At 34.4% G+C, this 26,337-nt stretch overlaps 1 protein-coding gene across 1 annotated transcript in view; it reads left to right on the plus strand.

Moving 5' to 3' along the window:
* Positions 1–8,134: 8,134 nt before the first annotated feature.
* The window catches only part of Scgdelta (sarcoglycan delta), a 61,189-nt gene continuing 42,986 nt past the window's right edge, over positions 8,135–26,337 (plus strand). Inside the window, exons 1-2 of the mRNA XM_066397802.1 lie at positions 8,135–8,368; positions 9,122–9,301. Coding sequence (XP_066253899.1) covers positions 9,131–9,301 — 171 coding nt within the window. The 5' untranslated portion in view covers positions 8,135–8,368; positions 9,122–9,130. The remainder of the gene's footprint in view (positions 8,369–9,121; positions 9,302–26,337) is intronic.

The following is a 26,337-nucleotide window of genomic DNA, read 5'->3' on the forward strand; positions in this document are numbered from 1 at the left end:
AAAACACAAAAATTACACAAATTCACAGAAACTACAAACATTATGTGTTACTGAACATGTAACTTTGCTAGAGTCGCTCTTAAGAGTTTCCTGTAGATGCGTTATGGTTGGTCTCAAGGTTGAATTTAGGTGTTAGATATATGAGGTAAATATACTGATGGTCAAAATTAGCGCACCACTTATAAATGTTTTAATATATAAGTTTTTTCCCAAGTAGGCGTGTAAATGACGTATTTTCTTAAAGAATCAAGTAACACTGTACACTTTTAATTGTTTTTAATCCATTTTGACATTTGTTGAGACACTTGTTTTACACCATTTGCAATATTGCATCGTTATTGTCAACAAGTATTGTATTATTTTGAATTTTGATTTTGTGTGTACTTATTGAAATGCCTCCAACAAGAAATTTAAGCGAATATGATGTGGTCAAAATTGTAACCTTGATGGAAGAAGGGTATACCCAATGTGAGGTTGCCCGAAGGTTGGGTGTTCATCATACCATCATTGGTCGATGTCTCCAGCAATTTAGGGAAACAGGTTACCATACTAGACGACCAGGGTAAAACTGACCAAGATCCATAAACCAAGTGGACGATCGTTTTATACGCCTGCAAGCTTTAAGAAATCGGTTTCTCACCGGAAATGAAAAAAAAATCGACTTCTAGATGCCCGAAATGTTACGATTTCTTCCAAAACCGTAAGAAGAAGGCTCAATGAATCAAGATTGAGTGCCAAATACCCGCAAAATACTCTCTCTTAAGCACAACTGTTAGGACTTGTGACGTATTGTTTTATTACGGATTAAAAGTTAGTTTAACAAACTGATGTTACGCCCATGGACAACCCCAGCCATTGGGTAATACTGTTGGAATTCCCAGCGCTTAACACCCATCTTCGGCTGAGGGAAGTTATTTTATGATTGGGATTTCCAGCACTATTCTTTGTCGGACTAACATTGCGAATTTAAATTAAAGGTACCGCCAAACGAATACAATGGCTGGGCTCCAATAAAAGCCCAGCGATCGTGCCTCTAAGTGCTACGCTTTAACGTAACAAGGTAGCCTAGAAGCCGCTAATGGGGCCCTATCGGGGGTACGTCTATGGGCGTTACACCTCCGTATCAATACTTAAGGAGGGTGCGAAACTGAAGAAGCTCTCTTTTCTCGCCACTTCATCACGGACTCGTACGCGTTAAACTCTCGTCAACATTCTTTAAATAACGCATTTCTCGATATTGTATAGTTGTTAATGTTACCAATAAACCTTTGTTAAGTTAAGAAGGTTTAGTTTCTTTTATACGCGAAAACAGTGTCTCTGAGACTGCGAACTCAGGGTGGTCCTTCATAATCGATCAATCCAGTCCACGATCTACGCAATTCACGGTTATCGTATCGAAAGGGGTGAATCGACCCAACCACGTACACGCGCCAAAATTTGGACCTAACAACAACTCATAAGCAAACTAGGCTTGATTTTGCTTGAGAACACGTCGATTGGGATTTGGATGACTGGAAGAGAGTTTTGTTTACTGATGAAGTCAAAGTGGGCCTAAAGTCTTCCGATGGACGTACTTTTATCTGGAGAAGACCAGGTGAAAGCCACAGCCAAGCATGTATGGTTCCCTAAATGGCTTTTCATGGTAGCGCAATAGTGCTTTGGGGCGGCATTTTTTTGAAGGCCCGTACGGACTTTGTAGTGATCCGAGGAAGAGCATTATCCTCTCAAAGGTAGATCCAAAACATTTTAAAAAAACGTGTCGTACCTTTTACACCTCACATTTGCAACAATTTTTTGCTTATCAATGATAATTCCAGACCGCACTTAGCTCTAATCGCGCGCGAATATCTGAACGAGATTGGCATTCAACGTTTAGTGTGACCGGTGCGTAGTCCTGACTTGAACATGTTTGAGATTATCTTAAACGACATATTCGACGACAAGATCCTGCTTCTGACAACTTGGCTGAGCTGGAAAACGCAGTTCCTCAAGAATGGCACAACATACCCTAAGAATTCATCACAAAACTTTTTAATGGCATTCCAAGAAGTTTGAGAAGAATTGTTCGAGCTAGAGGCCGGAATACACGATATTGAAACTGTTAAAAATGAGAAATTCAGTTTATTTTCGATTTTTGTTATTCGTAAATTTTTAATAAATCTGAAAAACTAAAAAAAACTGAACTAACCTAATGTTGCCCAAGGTAACGTAGGGGAGGGGAAGTAATTTAATTCTATTACTTCTTTTCTCAATTAAAAAAAATAATTTTTATTAGGTGAGTTTTATTAAAATTCCTTTGAAATTTATAGATAGTGCGCTAATTTTGTCTATCAGTGTAGTTAACCACTGCTCACTGCTTTATTAGTTTTATACCTATGTGTATATTTAATAAGCAAAGTTGTGCCGGGCTAAGACGATTTCGGTTTTGGTGTTGTTCATATACTTATAGTATGGATCTTATTATTGGAAAATGACTGCAATCTTGGTTTTGGTTTGGTGAGCTCGATTACGTCTTTATCTTGAACATGACTTTTATGCAAAACAAACTTATAACCACATTAAAAGGGTGAATATCTTGCTGAAAACTATTATACCTGGAGTCCATCGTTTTTAACTTAAAAAAGTCTCGTTTTCTGTCATACTTGAAAGATTAGTTTTGATATTTTTTTACATTAATTGAGCTAGCATTAATTATGTGCTTCCGTTGGTCAATTATCAAATATTACATCGGATATTAATTTCGCATCTGTTATTACAGTACATACGACAATTATCTCACATAATATGCACCTAAATGAAATCTTATCCGTAATCCTAATCCTTGAATACAAGGGCCGATCTCTGAAACACAACCCAGATAAACCGTCGAATGACACTAATCCAGGAATTCAGGATGAACATCTCTATACATAATATCCGGGCAAAGGGAAAAAATCGCAACGCCGTGGATATAGAGCCGGGGCTTAGGCTTGTAGCAAGCTAGAGCCCGTAATGGCTGAATTACGTGTCCAAATAGGGAAATCCGGTTAAAATTTGCAGCAGAACGGACGAATTATCTGACGAGAACATTTGCTTTCCAAGAGTCAGTTCTCACGGGTTACGATGGATAGTTCGATCATTTTTACTGGCAGAAATTTAATTTATCGAGCATGCCGTGGTGTGGTGGGTTTGCCAGGAATTTATGAGTTCGTTTTCCTAGGACCGCCATTTACCCACACCACTGTTGCCTCAAGATTAATCCTTTTTTCTCATATTATGAGCGGCTAGTTTTGATTAATTGCCGTAGGCGTCAAAATTACTTGACCGCAGTTGCCAACAACTAATTAGGTAACTAGCTTTCTATGGGTTAATTACAGTGTCAAAATCAGATTGTTATATTCGTGATAACCTATGTTCTAATGAGCCATAAGAAATTTTGTTGTCTAAACGTCGGTGCCAGTTGATTTTGAATAGTGGAGAATATCAGGTGGAGTAGCTTATTCAATTCCCCAAAAGTTGCTTTTTAAGCCAAATCACACCAACTACGATGCTCTTTCTGTTGGAAAACAAACAACTAGAAGGACGAATTAAGGAAATTCTTTCTTCTCCTTTTTCTGTTGAACAAGAACTCCCTCAAGGATTGTCGCTTTCACGCTTTTTTTATAATGTATACTATCACAACATGTACAACCATGCTTTAAAGGACAAAAGTGTATAGAAACACAACATACATATTGTAATACATTGTCTATACTGTACATGACAACACAACTGAGAAATAGGTGGAAAGCCTTTGGATACTAACGGATTATAATGACATGCTTCTATAAATAGAGACTAACACCACATGCCACCAAAAACCAACTTCTGCTCTCAAATCACTAAATTAAAGCAGTCTCCAACATTAATAACAGACGGTCACACAAATTAAATAAAAAAATACGTAACATACTTAGGAGTAAAAATCAACAAAGAACTGAAATTGACTAAACACCTTAGAAATAATGGATAGTATTTCCTAAACGGACGAAACATTTTCGATGGATGCACATTTTGATATACGATGTATAAAGATAAATACATAAGTACAAAAACTGGACCAAAAATATACAAGTCCATATGCAGACCTCTAAACTACGAACACAGACTAAAGCCAACTGCAACAGAAAAAAAAATGAGTACATACAAACATCAAAAGAAATTGTACTAAGACTGATTCCAAAGATACCCCGACAACTCGCTATACAATTCATCCAGTCAATGGCTAAATGAACACACACACTTGACAAGAATAACTGAAAGACTGAAACAAATTCAGGCAAAATGGAAAGACAATCGTCACAACTAGACAATTCTAAACCCTCTTTGCTTTACAAGACAACCCCGCTTTTTTTTTCCTTCAACCACCCTATTGAAACATTTCCAAATGTGTTATTTTTTCTTTTTTTGAATTATTATTTATGCATAGATGTAAGTGTTTTGGTCACAAAGGCAGAAGGATCAAATCGTTGATAGACTTTTTCTATGAAAAAAATGATATGTAAATTTGCTGGCTACATTGCCGTTCAGTACAACCAACATCTCATGATAATTTGCATTTCTTCGCGAGAAGGTCGGCTAAAGTAGACGCGTTAAATACGATGACAAATTGAGTCTGCTGAAATATTCAGGGAAAAGCAAAATTGGTGAGATAATTTTTTTAAATTAACCGTAATTTAACAGTTTATACATCATACTGTGTTACACGTTGATACATAGGGTGGTCTAATTGCACGGGTATCTTATAAACAAGGGTTTCAAGGTCGGTAAAATTATAAGACGTTTCTTAGACTAGAAGAACTTCTAAAGATATCTAATATGCAAGCTTTATAGATTATTGGCTTAATTTTAACTTACCTCACTTATCTTCTATTAAACCCGAATCAAAATTCACTAGCAAAGCAGTGATAAAAATCATGGAACTGTTGCTACATATGTATTTGGCACACACACATATTTGACACATATTTGATTTTGAATCTCACATAAAATTTTAATGTTTCCGTTGTTGCACTTTTTCACCGCCCTTTTGATTTAAATTTGGTTTAGTAGGGGAAGTTCGTGCAATAAGACATCAGTTTCCTTTAATAAAACAGATTCCTAATAAACCCCCAAATTTCTCTCCAGCATGTCATAAATCGGAGTAATTTTTTTAATATTTAAAGTTCGCTGTAATGCACGGAAAGTTTAGCGTTTAACAGAGAAGAATCGCCGGCAGAACAATCATCAAATTGTAATCAGGGGCGCACTAAATCATTTCTCTACCCGCCCGAAATGTTGCAGCAGCTGCGTGGGCCTAATAGACATTATCTGACGCTAGATGGCTCCATATTACTTTTTGGGCTTCTCCACAGAATTTCCTATACACAACTTAATAAATCGCCTTATTTATTTTATGTGACAACACTCTTCAATATGAATTTACCGGTACAATAGGAAACCGCTCATTTTTCACAAAACAAATTTAAGTTTCTACATCATTTCTTGTAATATACACCTAAACGCGTGACATTTATTTAATCTTATCCTCCATCTAACTTTTCAAATATTTCCTTTCCTTGCAGACAAATAAAATCTCTCTTCTAATGGCCTATAGTATTTCATCTCGATTTATTGCCAGCGATAGCGAGTCAATAATAGAATATTTCAAGAGGCTCTACTATAGTAGCCTAACAGATGCAATAAGAACCGAAGAAGACTGTAATGTTTTCCCTTGTTTATATGGAAGATGATAAAGCGCAAGAGAGCTATGAAATATTTTAATTGGTTTCATTTGAAAGTAAAATATGGAAAAAATATTGCCAATAAATATCGAATACTTGAACATACAGAAAAAAACTATATTCTCTATGTTTGTCGTAATGACTATTTTTGCGTCTGGTGATCAAATCATATTAAAAGGTAATTTTTCCGCTTTGCTCCTGCTGTGCAATTTCAACCATGAATTATATATCATAAATTATTTATATGTTGCTTTTTTTTTGCTAAGATGTCCCATCATTTTGAATCACAATAATTTGCTCATCCACTACAACATTTTTTTAAATTTTTCAGTCGTTCTCTTCATTCACAGTACTCTATTTTGTCTCATTTCATTTTTAACTTTAATCAAGCGTTATGGCACTAAACTCTTCATGTCTTTTGGGGCCCGATTCTATATATTAGAGGGTTGAACGCTCCCCTGGGAATTATGTCAAAGTGGTTGAACAACTCCAATTAACAGAGTTACGATGTTTTGAGGTAGTTTTTTAGGAACTCAGCACCAAAAACCTGGTTTATGACTATCTGCCATTCCGACGAGGAGGTACATTCTTCAATGTTTTTCTTGAAGAATATTCTTTAGGCTTAAATTTGACATTATTCTTCTAAAAGGACATTTTCGGATAGGGATGTCGTTATCCCTGGAAAAACTTCAACTTGACTTTTTACCCTTTGACTTTTTTTTATAGAGGTTCGGGAAATGTTTTTACGTACACCAATCCATTGATGAAAGGTCTTGTTCGAACTGATAGTGTGGGGCTCCAGTGTTCAAACAAAAGCTCACTACCCTCTAAAACCCCCTTTCCTCTCTTCACCCTTGATCCCCCCCGGGACCGCCGTAAGGCATTACTTCAGGGGGGGTGGTGGTTCCTACTGGCGTTGCTCCCTTCTCCAATAGAGGACGTGGTGCCCCACTCTTGTGTCTCTCTTAACCAACTCCCCCCAGGTCACTTTCCGGTTTATCACAAGCACCGGCATGGCTTCTGAGATCTACGGAGACTTCAAACCCTCCCACCTCGCCAAGGTGAAGACACATCGGGAGAGAACCTTTGGCTATAAGCATTGGACATCCCTGAACATAGCAATGTACAAATCTACAATAATTACAAGACGTTTTCAACTTTCCCACCAGGAATGGAACAATTCTGCTATATTTACCCAACTCTACAGATAAGGCAAAGCCACTAATTATTGGTTACATCAAACACGTGGTCGCGTGGTCCTCCCCCATCAATTAACTAAAATTTTGTGATAACTAAATTAAAACTTCCTAGAATACAGACGTTAAATTCTTGATATATGGAGCACTGTTAATTTTTGTTATCGTCTCTTAATATGATGCTAAGAGTGCCATAATGCCGCTATCTCCGCCTCGTGTAGCTGTAGCTACAAGCGGAATCGTATTTTTATGCATTAAAGTGGCGAAATCGCACCGTTGCAGGCTGTTTTCCAAATAATAGATAGAAATTTTGGCAAGCACGTCTTTGCCTTCAGGATCGTTTGCACTTACCAGATAGCAAGAGACTGTAGTTATAGTTTAGCAACTTTAATTCTTAGCAAACTTCGCTTAACTGGCCCCATTTTATGACTTGTACTATTCCCATTCCACATGGAAATATATATTATTATTTGGAATACTTGGTATTGATTTATCGTTCTTGGCGCCCTATAAAATTGAGAAAAGGGGCCCTTTAAATCTCTTAAGATGCCCTTTTAAAGGTTTTATACCTCTAATTGATAACAAACATCGCTCGGAGGCAGCGGCGCTGCGAAAAATCGGGAATTCGTGACTGAAATTTAATACCACGCATTTTCCGAGGAAAAGTGAATGTTAATAATAATAATGCTCACTTTGTGTATTTTGTATTTTTTTCTTTCTGTTTTCTTGTTCAATTGTTCACTCGCAGTGTTTTTGGGAAAATTGTACCCAACTACCAAGTCACCTTACTTCCTTAGGGAGCTGCGAGAACAAGAGCGAGAATCTGCTAACGCTAGAATTGACTGACAACAAAAGGTTAAACAGGAAGAAACGTCACCTGCTTCCTGATTCCTGCCCTTTTGTGCCCTTCAGTAAATGTTCCAAGAATAATTATTTTGTGTAATTTAGCATCGCAAGGCCTTAAGCCGAAGTGAATATCTAGATATAATGTTTCTGTCTTTAGTTTGATTGAATACGAAATATGGACGCATTAAAATAACCTTAAGAAAGTACACCTTTCCAGGCTGTTCCTCTGGATATGGGAAACAATAAAACTCTTCAAGACGTTTCTTACTGGCCCAATTTAACGCTTGCGCATACGGCAATAACAAAAGCCTGATGTCTCCAAAACACGTGAAAGTTTAGCAGTCGCGCGTTGTCTGTTTTCGGGAAAGCCCGGACGCTCTGCCCACGAAACTTACGATAAAACTGGAAGTTTCAATGTAATGAAATATTTGATTGTGTGTTTTGCACACCACGAATTTAATTTTGAGAGAACTTTAAAAGACAACTATAGAAAAATTGTTGAAATGGCATGAGTTCTTCATTAAGGAGTGTTATACGTCATGAAGTTATGAACATTTCTTTTAGTTAAATTTTGCTTAGATTTTGGTAAGTTGAACCCCAATTGAAAGTGAATTTTGCTTTGAAAGTTAGTTTAAGAAAAATTTATTGTTATTTTAATTTGGAAAAACTGAAGAAAATCCTTGCATAATGGACAAAAAAATGTGCAAGAACTATCTTTTATACCAACATGTAAGAATCGTTCTCTATGTTTATATTTAAGTAGCACACAACTGGAATATTTTGAATAACATCGATCAAATTTAAATTGAGAGTTTATTGAAATAACACCGTTGATTAAACCTTCGAAATATTTTTTGTCGAACGCGTTGCTTTATGCAAAAGAAACACGGGAGAACTTTTTTCTTTCAAATTGAATGAAGAATTTCGAGATTGAATTGAGTCAAAAAGAAAACATCATTTTTTTTCTTGGTTGTAGTTACTAATAATTGGTAACGTTCAAAGAAATTCTTAAATTGAAAAAACAATATGGTTTGTTAATAGATTAATTACAATTTATGATTAAAACATAATTGAATCAATTATATTTCCATTTATGTAATAGAACTGTTTAAACTCAAAATGTTTCAATACTATTTCCCACTTTCTTATAATTTAGTTAAAAATACTACTACCAAGGGACCTACACCTTCAATGTACATTTTTACGTTATCTTCCGACGTCATTTGAGGTTCTTCATAAATTGTTTCTGCTTATAATTACTAAGTTCTCATAAAATACTTATAAAATTCAAAGTTAAGAAAATGACAAATTTTTGTTATCTCATTTGTTTTGTTTCAGGTTGAAATTATGCCAATGAATGAAGAGTTGTATCTTAATGGAGCCAAAACGACGAGAAGTGTCTACCAGCAGTCCGGTACTGGGGAAAAACACGTGCTATTTTACCCCACATCCCCGAATCCCTCAATATCCTCGGATGACAGAAGACACTGGAACCAAGATTCTTCGTCTGCAAACAATGTGAGTCTCCTTTTATTACCAACATGTGAAAATTAATTAAGATGAAGTTTTGAAAAGGAAGTGTGCAAGTGAAAATTTTGAACGCCCAACTAAGGCGGTATCATCTCGAGGTCTTTTACTCTGATTACAAGAAATTACGTCTCATTAAAGTCACCCTGGACGATTTACGGGCGAAACCTCACCCCGTGCGCTGTTCATAAATCAAAACCCTGCTTCTTATCTTAACAAGACCACGTAAATAATAACTCGATTTTGGAATTTTTTCGGTGCCTCAAGTATTTTCTACACGTAGTATCGCTTTCCTTTAAACCCTCCTTTAGAAATTTCCTTGCGACACTTGATTACTACGTCGAATCGATACACTTTTAAATAGAACCAGGCAATATATTGCGGAGTGTCTTGATTACCTACCTAAACTACCTCGGGTTCATTTAAATATTCTTGGTTGAATTGCTGAATCAGGAACAAAAGACATCCGAAATGCAGTCATGTAAAGCACCCTGTGCCATGTCGGAAACGATTTGGGTTAGGGCAAAGCAAAACAACCTGCCCTAGGACAAGTGTTGCAGTCATAAAGACATCGTTTTTATTGCCCCATCGATTTTCATTGCCCTGTTGCACAGTATTTCTCGCACAAGGTGGAAATGCTACCGACGCTTTTTTAGCACTGCACTAGTCTTATATTTTATGGCTTTGAGTTGAGAACATATTTTAATTAATTAATTTAAAAAATCAAATCAAAATCGAAGAAAGCTTTCAAATTAAAAAACTCTGTCCCCTTATCGTCTTAAATAATAAAGCAGTTCAAATTTAGGAATTGCACGAAAACCATTAATTAGATAATTAGCATTAATTTGGTACCTCAGAGCATAACCAGTTATAATGAGACTGTTAGATTATTTGGCTATGGTCTCATTTTTCGTATAAAATTAGGCACCGTCACTGTAAAGAACAATTCAGTTTTTATTCTAAAAAACTAGTTTCTAATTCAGGTTTCATTCCGTTTTGTCCGAGTTTTATATTCAAACTTTATTCTCGAGAATTCATAAGTCGTCGATCTGAAGATAGTCCCTGAATTTTTAATGAACTGGACTAGTTAATGAGAGCAACTAAATTTCTTCTTAAAACTATCATTTTAATTGATAGTGACATTCCAGATCTGTAAGTAACTAAAAGCCGACAAGATGGACCTAAATTTCGCTCTAGATTGAGAATTTTGGTTTTCAATCAGAGTTTTTAAAACTCGGTTAAGATTTTCTTAAATAGTATATACAGGATGAGTTTTTTGAGTATGTCACGTAAATATATCTGAAGTTATCAGTTTTAGAAGAAAAAATAAATAAGGAAGGGATTGTATGAAGGGGAAAAACTTTTGGCATCATCACTGTTTCAATTTAAGGTCACCTTCAGGCTTTAATCAAGGTTAACTTTGTATTTTTAATTGGAAACCCCACATTTTTTAACAGATTCTGATTTATTGTTGAAAACAAATATAATGCATGGTGAGGATTTTCAAAACCGCGATACATTTTATACTTGGGCTCAAAAAAAATCAGATAAAATGATGATTTTTTTTTCAAATGTGCTGTTTTCGGACGAATCTAGATTCACAAACCATGCGGAAGTTAACAGGCACAAGATGCATTACTGGGCTATTGAAAATCCTTGTTGGTTGCGAGAAGTGGAAAACCAGCATCCATGGACTGTAAATGTTTGGCGTGGCATTGTGGATGAACATTTAATTGGCCGTTTTTTATTCATGGAAATCTCAATGCTGCAAAGTATTTCCATGTTTTTAGCAAATGATTTGTCAATACTTCTGGAAGAAATAACTCGACAAATGACCATGTGGTATCAACATAACGGATATCCAGTCCATTACGCAACAATTGTTCGGGAGAAAAATTGAATGAAATATTTCCCCAAAAGTGGATTAGTAGTGGTGGTAATGTTAACTGGCCAGCACGTTCATCAAGCTTAACATCTCCATATTTATTTCTTTGGGGATAATTAAAAGAAATTGTTTATGTTGTGCCAACAACTGCTGAAAACATGAAAGAAATAATAAGAGTAGCTTGCCGTAACATTCTATCAAAAATATTTTTCAATATTTAATAGTCGTTTAAAATAAGAATCGCTAGATGCATTGCAATAGGACATTCTTTTGAATATTTATATTATTGAATTATTTAAAAAATATGTTTTTTTATTGCTTCTGTTGAATGTATTAATACTAGCATTTTTTGTTGAAAAAGAAATTTTTTAAAAATATCAATTTGTTCCAAAACTATTAATTGAATAAAACAATATTTCAAGTAAAAACATGTTCATTTTCAACAATAAATCAGAATCCGTCAAAAAAATGTGGGGTTTCCATTTGAAAAAACAAAGCTGACTTTGATTAGAAACTGAAGGTGACCTTGAATCGAAACAGTGACAATACCAAAAATTTTCCCCCTTCATACAACCCCTTCTTTATTTGAAACTTTTTCTTCTAAAACGAATAACTTCAGAGATATTTACGTGTCACACTTAAAAAACTCACCCTGTATAATTTGACAAAACCACGAATATATCGAATCCGTAGTTTCATTATTTTGAGAACTGTAAGAGCTTATCCTGAACAAGTATTCATCAAACGGTATAAAACGAGTAAACTATTATAATTAATTACTTTAAACTTTCGCGACTAGTATTTCTAATTGGATATGTTTACATTCGTATGGGAGCGTGGGAAATAGCCAATTATTTAACAAGTGCTGAAAGTCATACTTTAAAACACACTGATTATAATTAACCGAATAAGGCAAAGCAAATTTTTTTGGTACACATGATTTTAAATTTTGTATTTATTGTCCTGAATTTGTTAAGCTGAAATCATAATGTCGCAGTAAATTCCTCAAAGCTTTGAAATCTATGAATGGCATTTAATTATCAATTTAAATGTCAAAATTTAACAAGTTTAAAGGTAATTGATAAAAAATTGATAATGACTAATGACTTGAACGAATCTTTCATCCATGAAAGGTGCGTAACAGTAGTTTCATTTTTACCACCAGCCAAATATTCTCGAAAGTCAGACGCCGTCTAACTTTTGTCGCCGTTAGTTCCATTATATCCTTAAAGGTTTTTAAATAGAATTGCGTGTTTTACTCCTTTGGAGATTCTTTAAATTGTTTTATATTCATAAGTTCTGACGGATAATATAATATTAACCTGACTATCAAATTGTTCCCTTACAAATACTGTTAGTAAAAGTGGACATATCGGACTGGAAGCTAAAGAATGCCGAAATTCTAAACCAGCAAATGCAAAAAATGTGTACCATTCGTAATAAATTGTTTTGAAAGAGAAAGGGGTAACAATGATTTTTTGTTGTCAGTAAATGCAGTCAGAGAAGCAAATAATTTATTTATCTAACGCACCACATTTTGTAAATTCTGTAATTTGCGTGTATAGTTTTTTAGGGTACAGCTGTATTAAAAATTTTAAATTGCTACTTCAACAAATTCTCGCATATAATTTTTTTAAAATTCAATTCGAGTTTTTTTTAGAAGTTCACAGAACGATCTCTATTAATAACTTACTTGGACTGCAGAAATTAAAGTAAGGTAAGGTTTCCCAAAGGTACGTTGGAAAGTAGGTAACTATTTAAAATTAATTATAATCGCCAGTTTTTCGAACATTCATAGAGAACTTAAATATTTGATTTAATTTAATTAATGTAAAGTATTACGAAATATAAAGTACAATCAAACAATTTCGATAATCTATTGCGCAAGTAAAGTTATAGCACGGAGTATAGTTTAGTTATTGATAGGACCATATTTTGCCTATAACTGAGTACAATAAATATATTTTCCATAAAAAATTTTTTCATTCGTGTTTATTGTTAGGTTGGCTGTTTACTGTTATGATGACATGTCATGAACTTTACTGCATTTTGGTTGATACCAATGTAGGTCAGGATTGTAAAATGTAGGTAGGATTCCTTAATGCACAATTGAGAGATATTGCTGATTTTCCCCTTCATTTAGTATGTGGTAGAAATATTTTCATAGGTAGTGGTGAAATTTTTTTCCGCATATGTCGATAGGCAAATTAATATCAACCAAGATATTGAAATAACTGGACAGTAAATTGTTTGTTTACGAGAATTGCCCATGTATGCCGCTAATCCAGCTAGCCAGACCACCAGCAACGATCACAGAAAACAATGCTTCATTTATATTTTAATTTAAAACATTACATTCCAATTAAAAAGGCACCGCAATCAATAGCAACTCTAAACTGGTGAATGCCAGCTTACAAATTAATTCTTTGGTTTAGAGAATAACCGGTATTGCCTTTTATATATCACTTTAGTTTGTTATTATACGATGGAAAATATCTATGTAGCAAAACTTTTTAATTTCGCAACTTGAATTCTGAAAGTTCGAAATTGCGGAGAAAATGTGTTCACTAATTTCAGTTATACCAGCTAATTTACACAGTAGCATGTTTTATCTCCCTTGAATTCTATTATTTCTGGAAGCTTCTATACTAATTTTGGTAAACATAAAAAGTCAATAACGTTATGCTTTGATCACATTACACTAGTTTGAATTCATATAATATATGGTAGGAAAATCAGAACCACCTGTTCAGTTATATCATTTCTTATTGCTAAAGTAATGTCAAATTTAACTTAAATTCTTTTATTATGAGGGTGCGGGAAAGTGATTTTACCACACACATTTGCGACATAAAAGTAGTACTTTGCCGTAAAAATCATAAGAAAAGGTCATTTTTTAATGTCAAAAACTTCGATTTGTTCTTTATTGCACGTGTGCATATTGAATTTACAGAAGACAACAAAGTTAACTTACATGCGGTTGAAGCAAAACTATTATACTTGCGAAAATATTTTAATGTGCTCGAGCAGTGGAAGAGCAAAGCGGAGAACTTCGCTTTGCATCGTTCGGTTACCTGCAATTAACGTGCGGTAAGGTATCACTTTCCGCACTCGTAAGGCAATTAACTATATCTTCCTATTGATAGATACCTAATATTCCCGTCAACGTCAATTAATCTCAAAGGCAATTAGAGTATGAAACACGACAAGGCCCCATCCCTAGCAGAAATCGACCACTAGTAGACAGATAATAGCATTTCGGGACTGTCCCCCAGCGGTCAGAATGGTCCATAAATTAATTTGGGAACAATAATGGTCTCGATACCGATTTGATTTCACTTAATTAAGGCGATTAAACATCTAGGTACTGATTTTTATAGCTTACGAAGTTAAATACGAGTTCTTATGCCGCTATAATTTTATGTAAAATAAAAAATCAACACTAATCAGAATTCTAATCTAGTCTTGGGGCATGTAAGATGATGGTTGATCATTTTGAGAAATCAAAATAAACCAAAAGGATAAGCCTAGTGTTCTTAGCAACAATGTTAAACAATAAATTTAATTATTAATTCGGAGGAACTCGAAATGAAATTGCTGCGTCGTTTAGACTGACAAGGGGTAAGAGTTTAAAAAAAAAATTTTTTTAAATGTTTTTTATTTATTTCTATTCTTATCCACATTTAGATTTTTCATCACACGTAATCACTGATATTTTTGCTATAGCTAATTTTTAAAACTGATAAACCGTGGTAAGAAATATTTTCTTCAAACACAAGAAATTCGGAAATATACACTCACTTTCACATGAAATGCACCACCCAGTAATAATAATAATTAAGTCTTGTAATTTTGGCAAAATAATGCTTCATAATAGAGTATCAAATGATCAGACTTTTAGTTAAAAGATACAACATTTGATAATGAAAAAATTAATAATAAGTGACATCGCCTCGTACGGCAATGCAAGCACGTACTCTTCGCGGTATACTTTGCAACAAATGATCAATATCTTCCTGGGGTATTTCATTCCATGCTACCTCAAGATGATGTCGTAGGTCATCCACATTGTTTGGAGGCCTCGGTAAATTTCGAAGACGGCGACTCATCATATCCCAAAGATGTTCGATGTGCGATAGGTCCGGTGACCGTGCAGGCCAAGGCAGTATTTCCAATTGTGCTTCTTCCAGGTATCGTCGAGTAACGTTCGCACTATGTGGTCTTGCATTATCCTGTTGGAAAATGCCATTTGGCAAAGTTTGCGTGAAAGGTATTAATACTGGCCTCAGAACATTGTCAATGTAACAACGTGCGTTTAGGGTGCCTGGAACGAACACAAGAGAATATCTTCGGCCAACACATATCGCACCCCAGACCATAACACTAGGTGTTAAAGCTGTGTGCCGCCTTTCAGAAAATTGCAAATTTCTTCTTTCACCTCGGTATCGTCTGACTCTTTTACGACCATCATTGATCCATAAACAAAATCGCGACTCGTCACTGAAGACGATATTGTTCCACTCATGATTCTAATTAAGTCGTTCTTGACACCAGGCCAATCTGGAAGCTTGGTGTTGGGCGGTTAGTGGCAGTCGTAGATTTGGGCGGTATGAATGCAGGCCAAAAGACGAAATTCTTCTGTAAACTGTTGCCATCGACACCCGACGATTTAGAGCTCCCATCCAATCTACTGCAGCAGACATTGTTGTTTGAAATCGATCACCAATGGTCATCCGTCGATCTTCACGTACGTTGCTGCTACGGGGAGGACGTCCAGCTGGATGATGTCGCTGAACCCTGTCTTCAGACCACGAAGACTATATTCTCGCAATCGTGGTGTGGTTCCGATTCATTCTTCGGGCAATCTCACGAAAAGAAGTCCACCCTCTTTCATGCCAATAATTCGCCCTCTATAAAAATCCGAAACGTGGGAAAAATTTCGACGCTGTCTCACTGGGGGCATTTTGAGATGTCTTGTTCACAGTTCAACAACAAAATAAACTGATATTTCCATGTAAATATTATTTTATTTATTTACAATTGAATAAAAAATCTAATAGGTCGATGACAAAAAAACCACTAGCATTCTTTCTTTTTTACTGAAAGTCTGATCATTTGATACTCTATTATGAAGCATTATTTTGCCAAAATTACAAGACTTAATTATTATTATTATTACTGGGTGGTGCATTTCGTGTGAAAGTGAGTGTATTAGTTTGAAATTTTCACTTTCAATAATGAGTCTAGAACGACACTGGATTTAAGCGGATCAAAATACAAATTGGTGTGGAAACAACTAAGATCATAAACTATCATTTATCATACAAGCAGTGGTGGAACGCATCTTAATTAAGGCACCAAAAACTAATTCAAAATTCTCTGTTTATATTTAGACTGAAATTTTAAGTTTAAAATATTTGCCTGGATTTTCACTGGTTCGCTAATAATTCAATTAAAAGGTCTTTTTTGGGGATTAAATCGAATTACAATTCAATGTTATACCATTTAAACAATGGTCTAACGTGTCTTTTTCAAAGCAGGTGCGAATCAATAATGTAAAAATAATAACTAAACATATTGAAAATATTTCAAAATACATATAATCTGTTTACAGTTATTTCGGAATATTGACTTTCAAATTTTCGAACAGAAAGTCAATAGTTTTTTAGACATTCGAAATATTAATTTTGTACAGCAAATCCTGTATGATGTAAACAGTAACGGAACATATGTTTTTCTAAGCCCGAGAAGTTCAAAAATAATTTTGCAATTGGATTTCCGCTACAATGTCGCAGAATCCCAGTCGGGCAGATTTTTTATTTTTTTCCATAGTTCATGGTCCTGGAGAAAATACCATATCTAGTTTGCAAAAAAGTTTCCATGATTGCCTCCCGCACGTATGGTTAGTACGTAACATTTCACACTCATGTGTTAACAGTTAATTTCTTTGCTCGTTATGTAATGAACTATTATCTAACACATGCTAAAGTGTTTTTACCAAATTCGATCACTGGTCACTTTCCGTCGCGTCATTTGGTCAACTGCAAAGAGTGTACAGTAAAGCGTTACTTTTCACATTTGTCAGGTAAATAACTACATATTTTCAAACACACTAAAATTGATTTCATTATAGAATATTGAAAATTCGAACGAGTTTGACGCGAATTTAATATTATTTCTATTAACGCCTATTTTTAAATATGCACAAAGGTCAATACAGGGCATTTTTTATTTCGTCTGGCTATCTGTATTTGCAGGCGCAGACGTGGGCATTGATTTTAAATAAAAGCAATAATAGTTATTTCCAATACAAGAGAGCAATGGGCAGGTTTTACTATCGTGACATTTTTTAGTTAAGGAGGGAAAATGTTTATTCAGAAATGGTTTTGTAAATAACAATTATCTGGTTGTATGATTGCTATTTAATTTATTTTAGTTTAACAAAATCGTTTGGTGCCTTTCAACTGGAAGTATTTTCAATTATATAAATTTTTTTTAGTCAATTTCTCTATGCCTCTATTAGCGTTGCAGTACCTCTCATGGAATCATTAATAATTGTTCTCGACAGTAAAAGAAATTTCGATTCTCTCTAGATTTTAGAAATTGTAGGAAAAAAAACATTAGTTTATCTACTAAAAAAAGTTGGAAAGCTAACAATCCATGAAATCCTTTTGCAGTGCCGGAAAAATAAACCTTCTAAATTTCATGTGCGCCACTGTTTCAAGTCGGCCAAAAACGGATTAGGGTCTAAGTTCCTTATGATTTACAATTCAAATCCTGATAAACGGAAATTCTTGTGATAGAGCAATTAATATTTATTGCTGACTTAATGAACGCTGCCGTCTCTCTGTTTGTAATAAATTTGTTATTACGTGAATATTATCCGGCCGCCCTTAGGGTTAATAAATTTGATTAACTACGGCATAACTACATGAAAAAACATTCGCTTTTGCATGATTTTACTTTGATGAATAGCTGTTCGCAGCCCACTCATTAGATAATCTGACGTGAAAAAAAAAAAATAGGCGTAATTTGCCTTGGGAGAGTGGGGTGAGAGGGAGAGAGGAAGTAAACAGTCTCCATTTAAGCCGGTCGCGATCAAAAACTTTTCTAATAAAATTACAACTTATCCGGCACAATTTGTCGTAATTGGTGTCGCCTGGCAAGACGAAAACCCAGAAATTAAAGTTTTAAGTGAAGCCGCGCTTAGTTCCGTGCAGTTCGGCGAAGGAACAACAATGTCGCAGGAATTTCCTGGTGGAAAACTTTTACCACTGCACGCAATATTATGATTCGTCACGGATGAAGTTGAGGAGAAAACCTTTAGTTTTCTATTGAGGTTTTGGTTTTGAAAAACCAGTTTTATTCACTGACTATTACATATTCTAAATACAATGTACAATTTGCAGATCTGAAATTAAAGTTCAGAGCCACCCTAAACATTGTGGAATTAAGCATAATTTTGCGGTAAAGTCCTTTAGATATATGTATATAGAGGATATATTTAAAATAGCGCCCAAGCTCTTTATTAGGACTTTGTAAATTTTTCTGCGGCCTCCATAAAAATAATTTAAGAAAATTAGTTCGACTACTTTTCTCACTATAAATGCAGACAGTGGAAAATGCTTCTATTTTAATTTAAAAAAATATATAAAAACCTATCAAATTGTATTTTATTCGTTTTGTGTGGTGTTTTCAATATAAGTGAGAGCTTGATCTCAATTTAGAATATATCGTGTATAAATACTGATAATACTGCTGATAATTTTAACCCATTTAAGCAATTTCAGTCCAGTGCTACCACAAACAGGGGAATTATAGTAAATTATTGATATGAAAGTAGCTCTATAATAGATAGGTTTAACGTCTACTTTTTCTATAAAATAATTTAACATCTTATAAGTTAAAGTCTCTTTTCTAAAATAAGTAATATCAGCATTAGCATGTAGCAATGCAAGTTCATTTTCACCACAAACCGGAGAATTAAATTAAAATTTATGCTACAAAAGTGATGTTATTTCAGTCAAGTTTTCTTAACGTATTTTCATACATTTCACAGTTGAAAGCCCGTAGTAGTCTGCTGCGAGAGATTCATTAAAGTATCTTAGTATATGCTGGCCTTTGAGGCACTTACCTTCTCTTTCTAAAATTACAACAACTTTTCTATATTTTTGGTATTCAGGTCCATTTGAAAAAAATCATTCTGTCATTCAGGAAAGAGCATACCCGATTCGCGATGTCCTCGTGTTGTCCCGAATAGTCCAAGTTTAGAATGTGACAGATCGCCATCAAATCGCTTAAGTTCAACTGATCTTCGGTCTCTGTTAATTTGGTCTGATATTCCCTAGATCTCTTCATCCTACATAATGACGTTCTCACCACTTATCCAACTATTTCCCACCTGAATAAACTTAAGAGCTTATTTACCCATCAATAGCGCAAGAAGGCGCCAACCTCACATGTGAGAATATTAATCAACAGAAACAATAGCAAAATTGAGGCAATAAACGTTGGCCTTGTCAGCGCCCTAGAATAAACCAAGACAAATTGCCCGTTAAATTTCCCCATTCCTGGCCATAATCATCATCCAATTCGGTAAATAAAATATGATCATATTAAACAGATGACAGAAAACAGATTACCTTTAATTTCCGACCGTGATGACGGTTCGGATTTCGGGCTCCGCAACGTGCGTTCCGTCTATTTTCAAGTTTGAGGAAATTGTTCCCTTTTGCTAGACAATGAAAATTTTCCGACGGAAATTGCTGGGCCAAAATTTATTCATGTCGGGGGCTAATTTTTATATCCAAAATTTGTCAGAGAAAATTTTACACTAGGAGAAAGTGAAATGGGATAAATACTGGAAAGGTGTTTATTAATGAACTCAAGATTTGATGATGAAGTTGTTATATGAGCTGATAACATTACGTTATTACTTTAGTAGGAGTATATTAGTGGTGAGTTATAGAATAAATATCTTCAAAAGCTTAGAAATTTTCCTGAAAATTTCCAATCATATCAATCGCCACAATGAGCTCTTTCTGGCTGCGCTGAGCGTGTTGGTCTGTGTTTTTTAATTCCCGGGACAGAGGCTTTCGCAATTTGGTAAGTTCCCTGAAACGAAGAATCTTCAAATTGTATTTTTAAGTTTCAGGTCAATATGTAATCTATATCTATACATACTAGCAGTGAACTTTCCCTCAAAAGACTCGAGGTTTTTCTGAAAATTTCTAATAGAGATGGGAGATACCCAAGTTTGCCAACTTCTCTAAGTTTAATCTCCTTTTAGGCCACACTAGATCTGATTTTTAGTAATTCGCGGATTTATCCGAAGACGTAAAACTATGTTGATGTTTCTTGGATTTAAGTGTATTTATTAGGGAAATAAAGGAATTTCTCGCAAACAAGAAATACCTAGACTAACTAGGTAAGTTCATTATTTAAATAACTCCTTTTCAAATACAAACATAATATTCAAGCTTAATATAATCTAGGAAGTACGTATGTGTTTCAACTCCTGTTCCATAGCAAATACGGTAGGGAGAGACTAACGGTATAATTAACAAAATTATCCTCCCCGAAGAATGGCCGCACATAACTAAGAGCTTATCCGAACACAGGGTCCACAACAGTATTATCCCATTGTTTCTACAACGTCGACGTGTCTACATGCAGGAAGACGGACAAACCGGAACTTTGCATTAAATCACGAACGACGTGACGTGCAAGATGCCCGGTTTTAGTACCGCATTATTCAATGCCCCCCCGCTTATTATATGAGCGAGATCATTGACTATAGTCCCTACTCAAAGTATAATCCATAATCTATTTGCGTGAAATTTTTGAGCGAGTCGTTATTTGCAAGCCCCGTTCACACTGAATCGTCGACGTGATGCCCCGTTCGGAGAATTCAATTACGACAGTTTCAGTAAAGTTTACAAAGCAAATGCGGTCACGTGCCCACGCCACTTGTCAAACGTCGGACGCCTTCGTTTTGGGTGGCAGCAGTAACGAAGTAATCAAGATGTGGGATAAGGCGAACTGCATTATGCAGGAGATGGGGACGTACGTCTTGCCTTGGATATTACTTGGGCAAGAGGAAATTGTTTTGGGTTATGACCGAAGTTATGAACCACTGTCTGATAAGCAAAAGGGAAATGTGTCAAAACTGCGGATTTCAGATCAAGTTCTCACAGAATGCAGGATTTTCAGGAAATGTTCTATGCATCGAATAAAATCAGAAAAATGCGCTCCGTAAGCGATTTTCTCAATGAAAATTGATGGAAAGAATTCGAAGATGATGTGAGAAGCCAGTTAAGTTCAAAGAACGTGCCACGATTTCACAAGTGAGAGAGCACACGTGGCTAAAAAACCTAATTCGTAACTTTCCAACTAGGACATATTTACTTATAATTTCCCTGAAATACACCTGAACAAGATATTTCCAGGAACGTTTTAAACGCTGAAATAATGTTATTTTACATTCAAGATTTTTTATTTTATTAAATTTGTTATTTTAATTTTTACATTTGAAAAATGTTCAAAAACTTTTAATCGTTCTTAAAAATCTTTATTAAATAACTAATTAATGTTTATTATGTTAAAATTCTCATTACGAAAATGTCCAATAAAGAAAGAGGACGAAAATAATGAGAAAGGCAAATTTTAAACCATGAAATTAAGGGTTCGGGAATATAGAGGGGTGAAAACTTGATGTGTGCAAAGATGCTTAAAAGAGACCAGAGTACAAACTTTTCGTCCGTGTTTGATATTAACTATTCTATACTTGTTAGAGGTAATGCTTGTTACCTTAAATCTCAAATTTCACCCGTCATTGTCTTTTCAGGAAAATCCTAATTTTTATCTTTCAACCTTATTCAGTATATATTTTGCCCATGTGTTTCTAGGAATCTCTTCGCAAAGCCCGGAGTGATTACTAGCATTAGCTGTTATTCTAAGTGATTTATGAGGAAACTCATTGGGATTTAAACCATTTTTCAAAGTTTTCTCTGTTCATTTACTGTCGTGGTAATATCCAGATGTACAACTAGATTTAAAGATTAAGTTAGCACCTTCTATGAAATCATCGATTGCATTCCACATGAAGAATAACATTCTGACAACTTGTAAAAACAGAACTAGTCAAAGAAAGCATTGTATCAATAATAAAAACTCCAACCTTCAGTGGTTTTGTTGAGCGATCTAGATATGCTAGTATCTTCATCGGTTTATTCGAAAAGACCCCTTGCTGAAGATCCAATCCGAAATTTAGTCTATGTACATTGGTATTCTATTCAAAATTTTGTTCTTTTGCATTGAAGTCCTGTAATTCAGTTAAGTACGTTCTATTACTATCTACTCCTTCTCCACTTAAATCCATTAATCTTGCGCCGCCTTGTTACAGATTGTATTCAATAGCTGAAATATCCACTCAAGTTGTCATTTAATCGGTTGCACAACTCTGCCATCGTCACGTACTCCTTTCTGTAATCCATGTCGTAGATTGTAGGTATTATCTCCTATTTTATTCTTCACAAAGCCTCTCTTTTTGTCTTGGATTTCTTCATGTGATTGGATTTATTTTTAAACCAGGTTATACTTTTTTAATTTTTGGGTTTTTTAAGTTCTGTGTAATTATAGTTAACCTTTTTTTAAGCGACTGAAACTCACTAATTCACATCGGAGTGGTCCACCTGTTCCACTTTGTTTTCTATCTCAGACAAGGTTTCCACATTCACTGTTAATAACTGTTGATTGTATTACCTTATGATAAAATTATTCGACTTCTTTATACATATAGAAATTATAGTGGGTTCGTAAAAAACACATATAACATTTAATATTGAACATTTAACACATTTAAGCTGTAAGAAAACCAAAAATCCAAAAAGCCAAAATAGAAAGAGAAATTCCAACAGTAAGTAAGTTCTTAACAAAAATCTGATGTTAAAAGTACGTTGATTCCTAGATGTCAATTGATGTAAGATTGGGCGATTCTTTACATGATATATAGGGATTTTCAGTCATGTAAATATTTTGCTTTTATTCAAACGTGTTTTTCACCTAACATTATCTGTAGAATCCTCTTGGTGTTAACTTCTTAGTTTCTTAAGTGTGAAATAGTGTGCATTTTGGAGTGAAAAATGCATAACATACTAACATTTTTACAACCATTGAACGAATCATCTGATTCTCATATAGTGAAAATCAAATAATTTTTTGTTATTATGTTAATTCATTTCTAGTCACTGCTGGTGAAATTATCACAAGGTTAATCAGAAAGTGAAATTTCACTTACGGTTTCTTATGAGTAGCTCATGATATAATACGTTCTTGAAGTCACTTTTTACTGTTGCATATTTATATTCTCTATTATTCTCGACTCGATTTGCAGTGTTCTAACCAACATGTCGCGTCTATGAATATTGACACTTTATTCTTTAATATCTACCTAGTCTTAGTGGTCAAATTATATTGAAATAAGGATGCTCTTTGGGGATTGTGCTAACTTTCCCAGCTTTTCTTTGTTTGGTAAGAAAAAGATAATTTTATAGTATTATAAATATTTTGAGGAATGGAGTAGTGAAAATGAGTACACACAACATCAAACCATGTAACAACAAAATTATTTAAAAAATGATTATTTTATGATTTAAGACTCGATGCATTTTTGTGTTTCCCATTTAATTTTTGTTAAAATTAGGTGAATTTATTGAATTTTCTTTTATAAAAACTAGTTAAATTTAGTAGTGGAGAAAATCGTATATACTCGTACATCGCGGCTGTGAAATACTTATGATCCTCACGTGTTAGGTCCCGAAGCGCTACGCGCTTCGAGGTTTAAACTTGGCTTTCAAACTACTACTATTAAAATATTTGAAACATCATGATATTTCAAGAGAAATCCTATAAAGTGCATTAAATTTCATGAACTAAAATTATAGAGGGCCCTGACGTCCAAAAATAATTAACTTCATTACAACCCGATTCATTTGGAATAAAACTGCGTTCTAAATTGTATAATTCCTCGTAACTCAACGTTACATATAAAATGTTCAGTTAATTATTAACAGGGCAATAATAATATATTGAATATTTTTCAGACTCAAGACGTTTCTCGTCATTGAGAAAAATATTAGAAAATTTATTCTTAGACAGTGTATTTCACGAAAAGACAAAAACAGCCCAACCTACTTCCGAGATTGCAGAAGGTGATGTATATGTTATGTTCTTGAAAGAAAGACAATTGTTCATTTAAATGTCTTCAAATTTTGCATGATTCGCTAATAGTTTATTCAGTAGTATTAGAACTAGAATACGATTTTATTAAATAATTTAGTCTCAGACATGAACATTTCTTAACAAAACTCTTTGTCGCGCCTTGTTAATCGAGGACATAATTTATGCATATTTATGTTAAACGTATTTTTAAAGCTCGGAAAACGGGCGTTTAATTGCTTTAATTAAAATGGTAAATATTAAAGGAGAAAAAGCAGCGGGAAAAAAGACGTTATGCTTAAAAGGACACTTTTAGGCTTTATGAAATATTTACCCTACTCCAGTTGTCCAAAAAAGGGTGACAGAGCTTCGTTTAACAAAACATCACCATTGAGCTGAATATTTTAAGGCGACGAAGTGGCCTCGGCTATCTGAGTAATGGGCCAAGTTCGAATCAGAATCTGCCTCATTATTTAGGTCATGTCTAAGAAATAAAAATCGAACATGTCAGGTTTTTCATTCGTAGAATAAAAAATCAAAAAAGCTTTCAAAATTAATTATCTTATAACTTGGGAAATTCTTGTATCGGTTTTAAAGGGAAATTAAATGGTTTATGTAGACTACTATCAAATGTATTCGGTAAATAAATAATACATTTTCAAAGAGGAAAAAGTTCATTGTAGGCAAATAAGACCTTCGTAAATTCTGGACAGCTACCCTTAAATCCTATTATATTTAGCAATTAACATTTATTATTCTCAGAATACAAAAAATGCATCAGATAGTGCGACTAGAGAAATATTGAAGTAAGACGAGTCTGTAATTCACGAATAAAAGTCACTGGCAATTGAATAATCTGTGAATCAATGGGGATGAGTGCAGCATTGCCGAAATTAAAATTTTTTATTGTGGTTTTCAGCTACTTTCCTCTTGAGACCAGCATTTTTGAGTACTAGACTATACCGGGTGTCCAGGCGAACCCTGGATATAGCAGATTAACATGGGTAATCGGTTTTTATTTTTCTGCGCCTGCATGGTTTATCCATTCGAAAAGTTTTTACATGGAGGTCATAGTACTCAAGATCGGCCATCTTTCCGAAATTTTTTTAATCTTCTAATTAGAGCCGTTTTGGTTCAAAATGGTTTTAATTCATTTTAATTTTAATTCTCTTTAGTAAGTAAGATAAAACGACATAGTCTTTATGTTATCATTATAGCTTAATAAGAAACTTGTTTATTTACTGTGGGGACATCAAAGCAGACCACATGATAATTATCCTTAGGTTTTCCTCTTAATTTTTCACTGAACTAACTCGTAAATAAGTGGAAAATTGATTCGAAATTAGCAAAAAAAAAATCGTTTGACATGGGGTTTTTACGCTTAAGTTGTGGGCAACTTTGTGTTTGTTTAATTCTAACCTTGACTCTGACCAATCACGGCCTCGAATGGTTACGTAGGGTACTCAAAGTTGTAAAATTTGGACGCGTTTTGAGCCAAAATGGCTTAAATTAGGAGATTGGAAAAATTGCAGAATAATGACCGATCTTGAATATTATGACCTCCATATAAAAGTTTTTCAATTGAATAATCCGTGCAGGCGCATAAAAAGAAAATCGATTTCCCATGTTGATCTCCTATGTTCAAGGTTCGCCCGGACACCCAGTATACGACGTTCCATCTTAAAGACCTAATAGGGAATGATAGGAGATTTCGTGATATTAGCGATTTATGTTAATTTTTTTGGATACTATCTCCGTTTGTTATGTTTATTTCGTAGGGGTGCGTGGAGGAAAACACTTTAATAAATAAATTAATACCTGCTATAGTTCGTTAAAATACTAATAATTTTTTTAGAAATATTTATATGTAATTTCAGTTTTTAACACTTTGTGTACCCTATAAACGATACTGTTTGAGCTTTAT

The sequence above is a fragment of the Euwallacea similis genome, chromosome 16 (assembly GCF_039881205.1).
Source record: "Euwallacea similis isolate ESF13 chromosome 16, ESF131.1, whole genome shotgun sequence".
NCBI lineage: Eukaryota > Metazoa > Arthropoda > Insecta > Coleoptera > Curculionidae > Euwallacea > Euwallacea similis.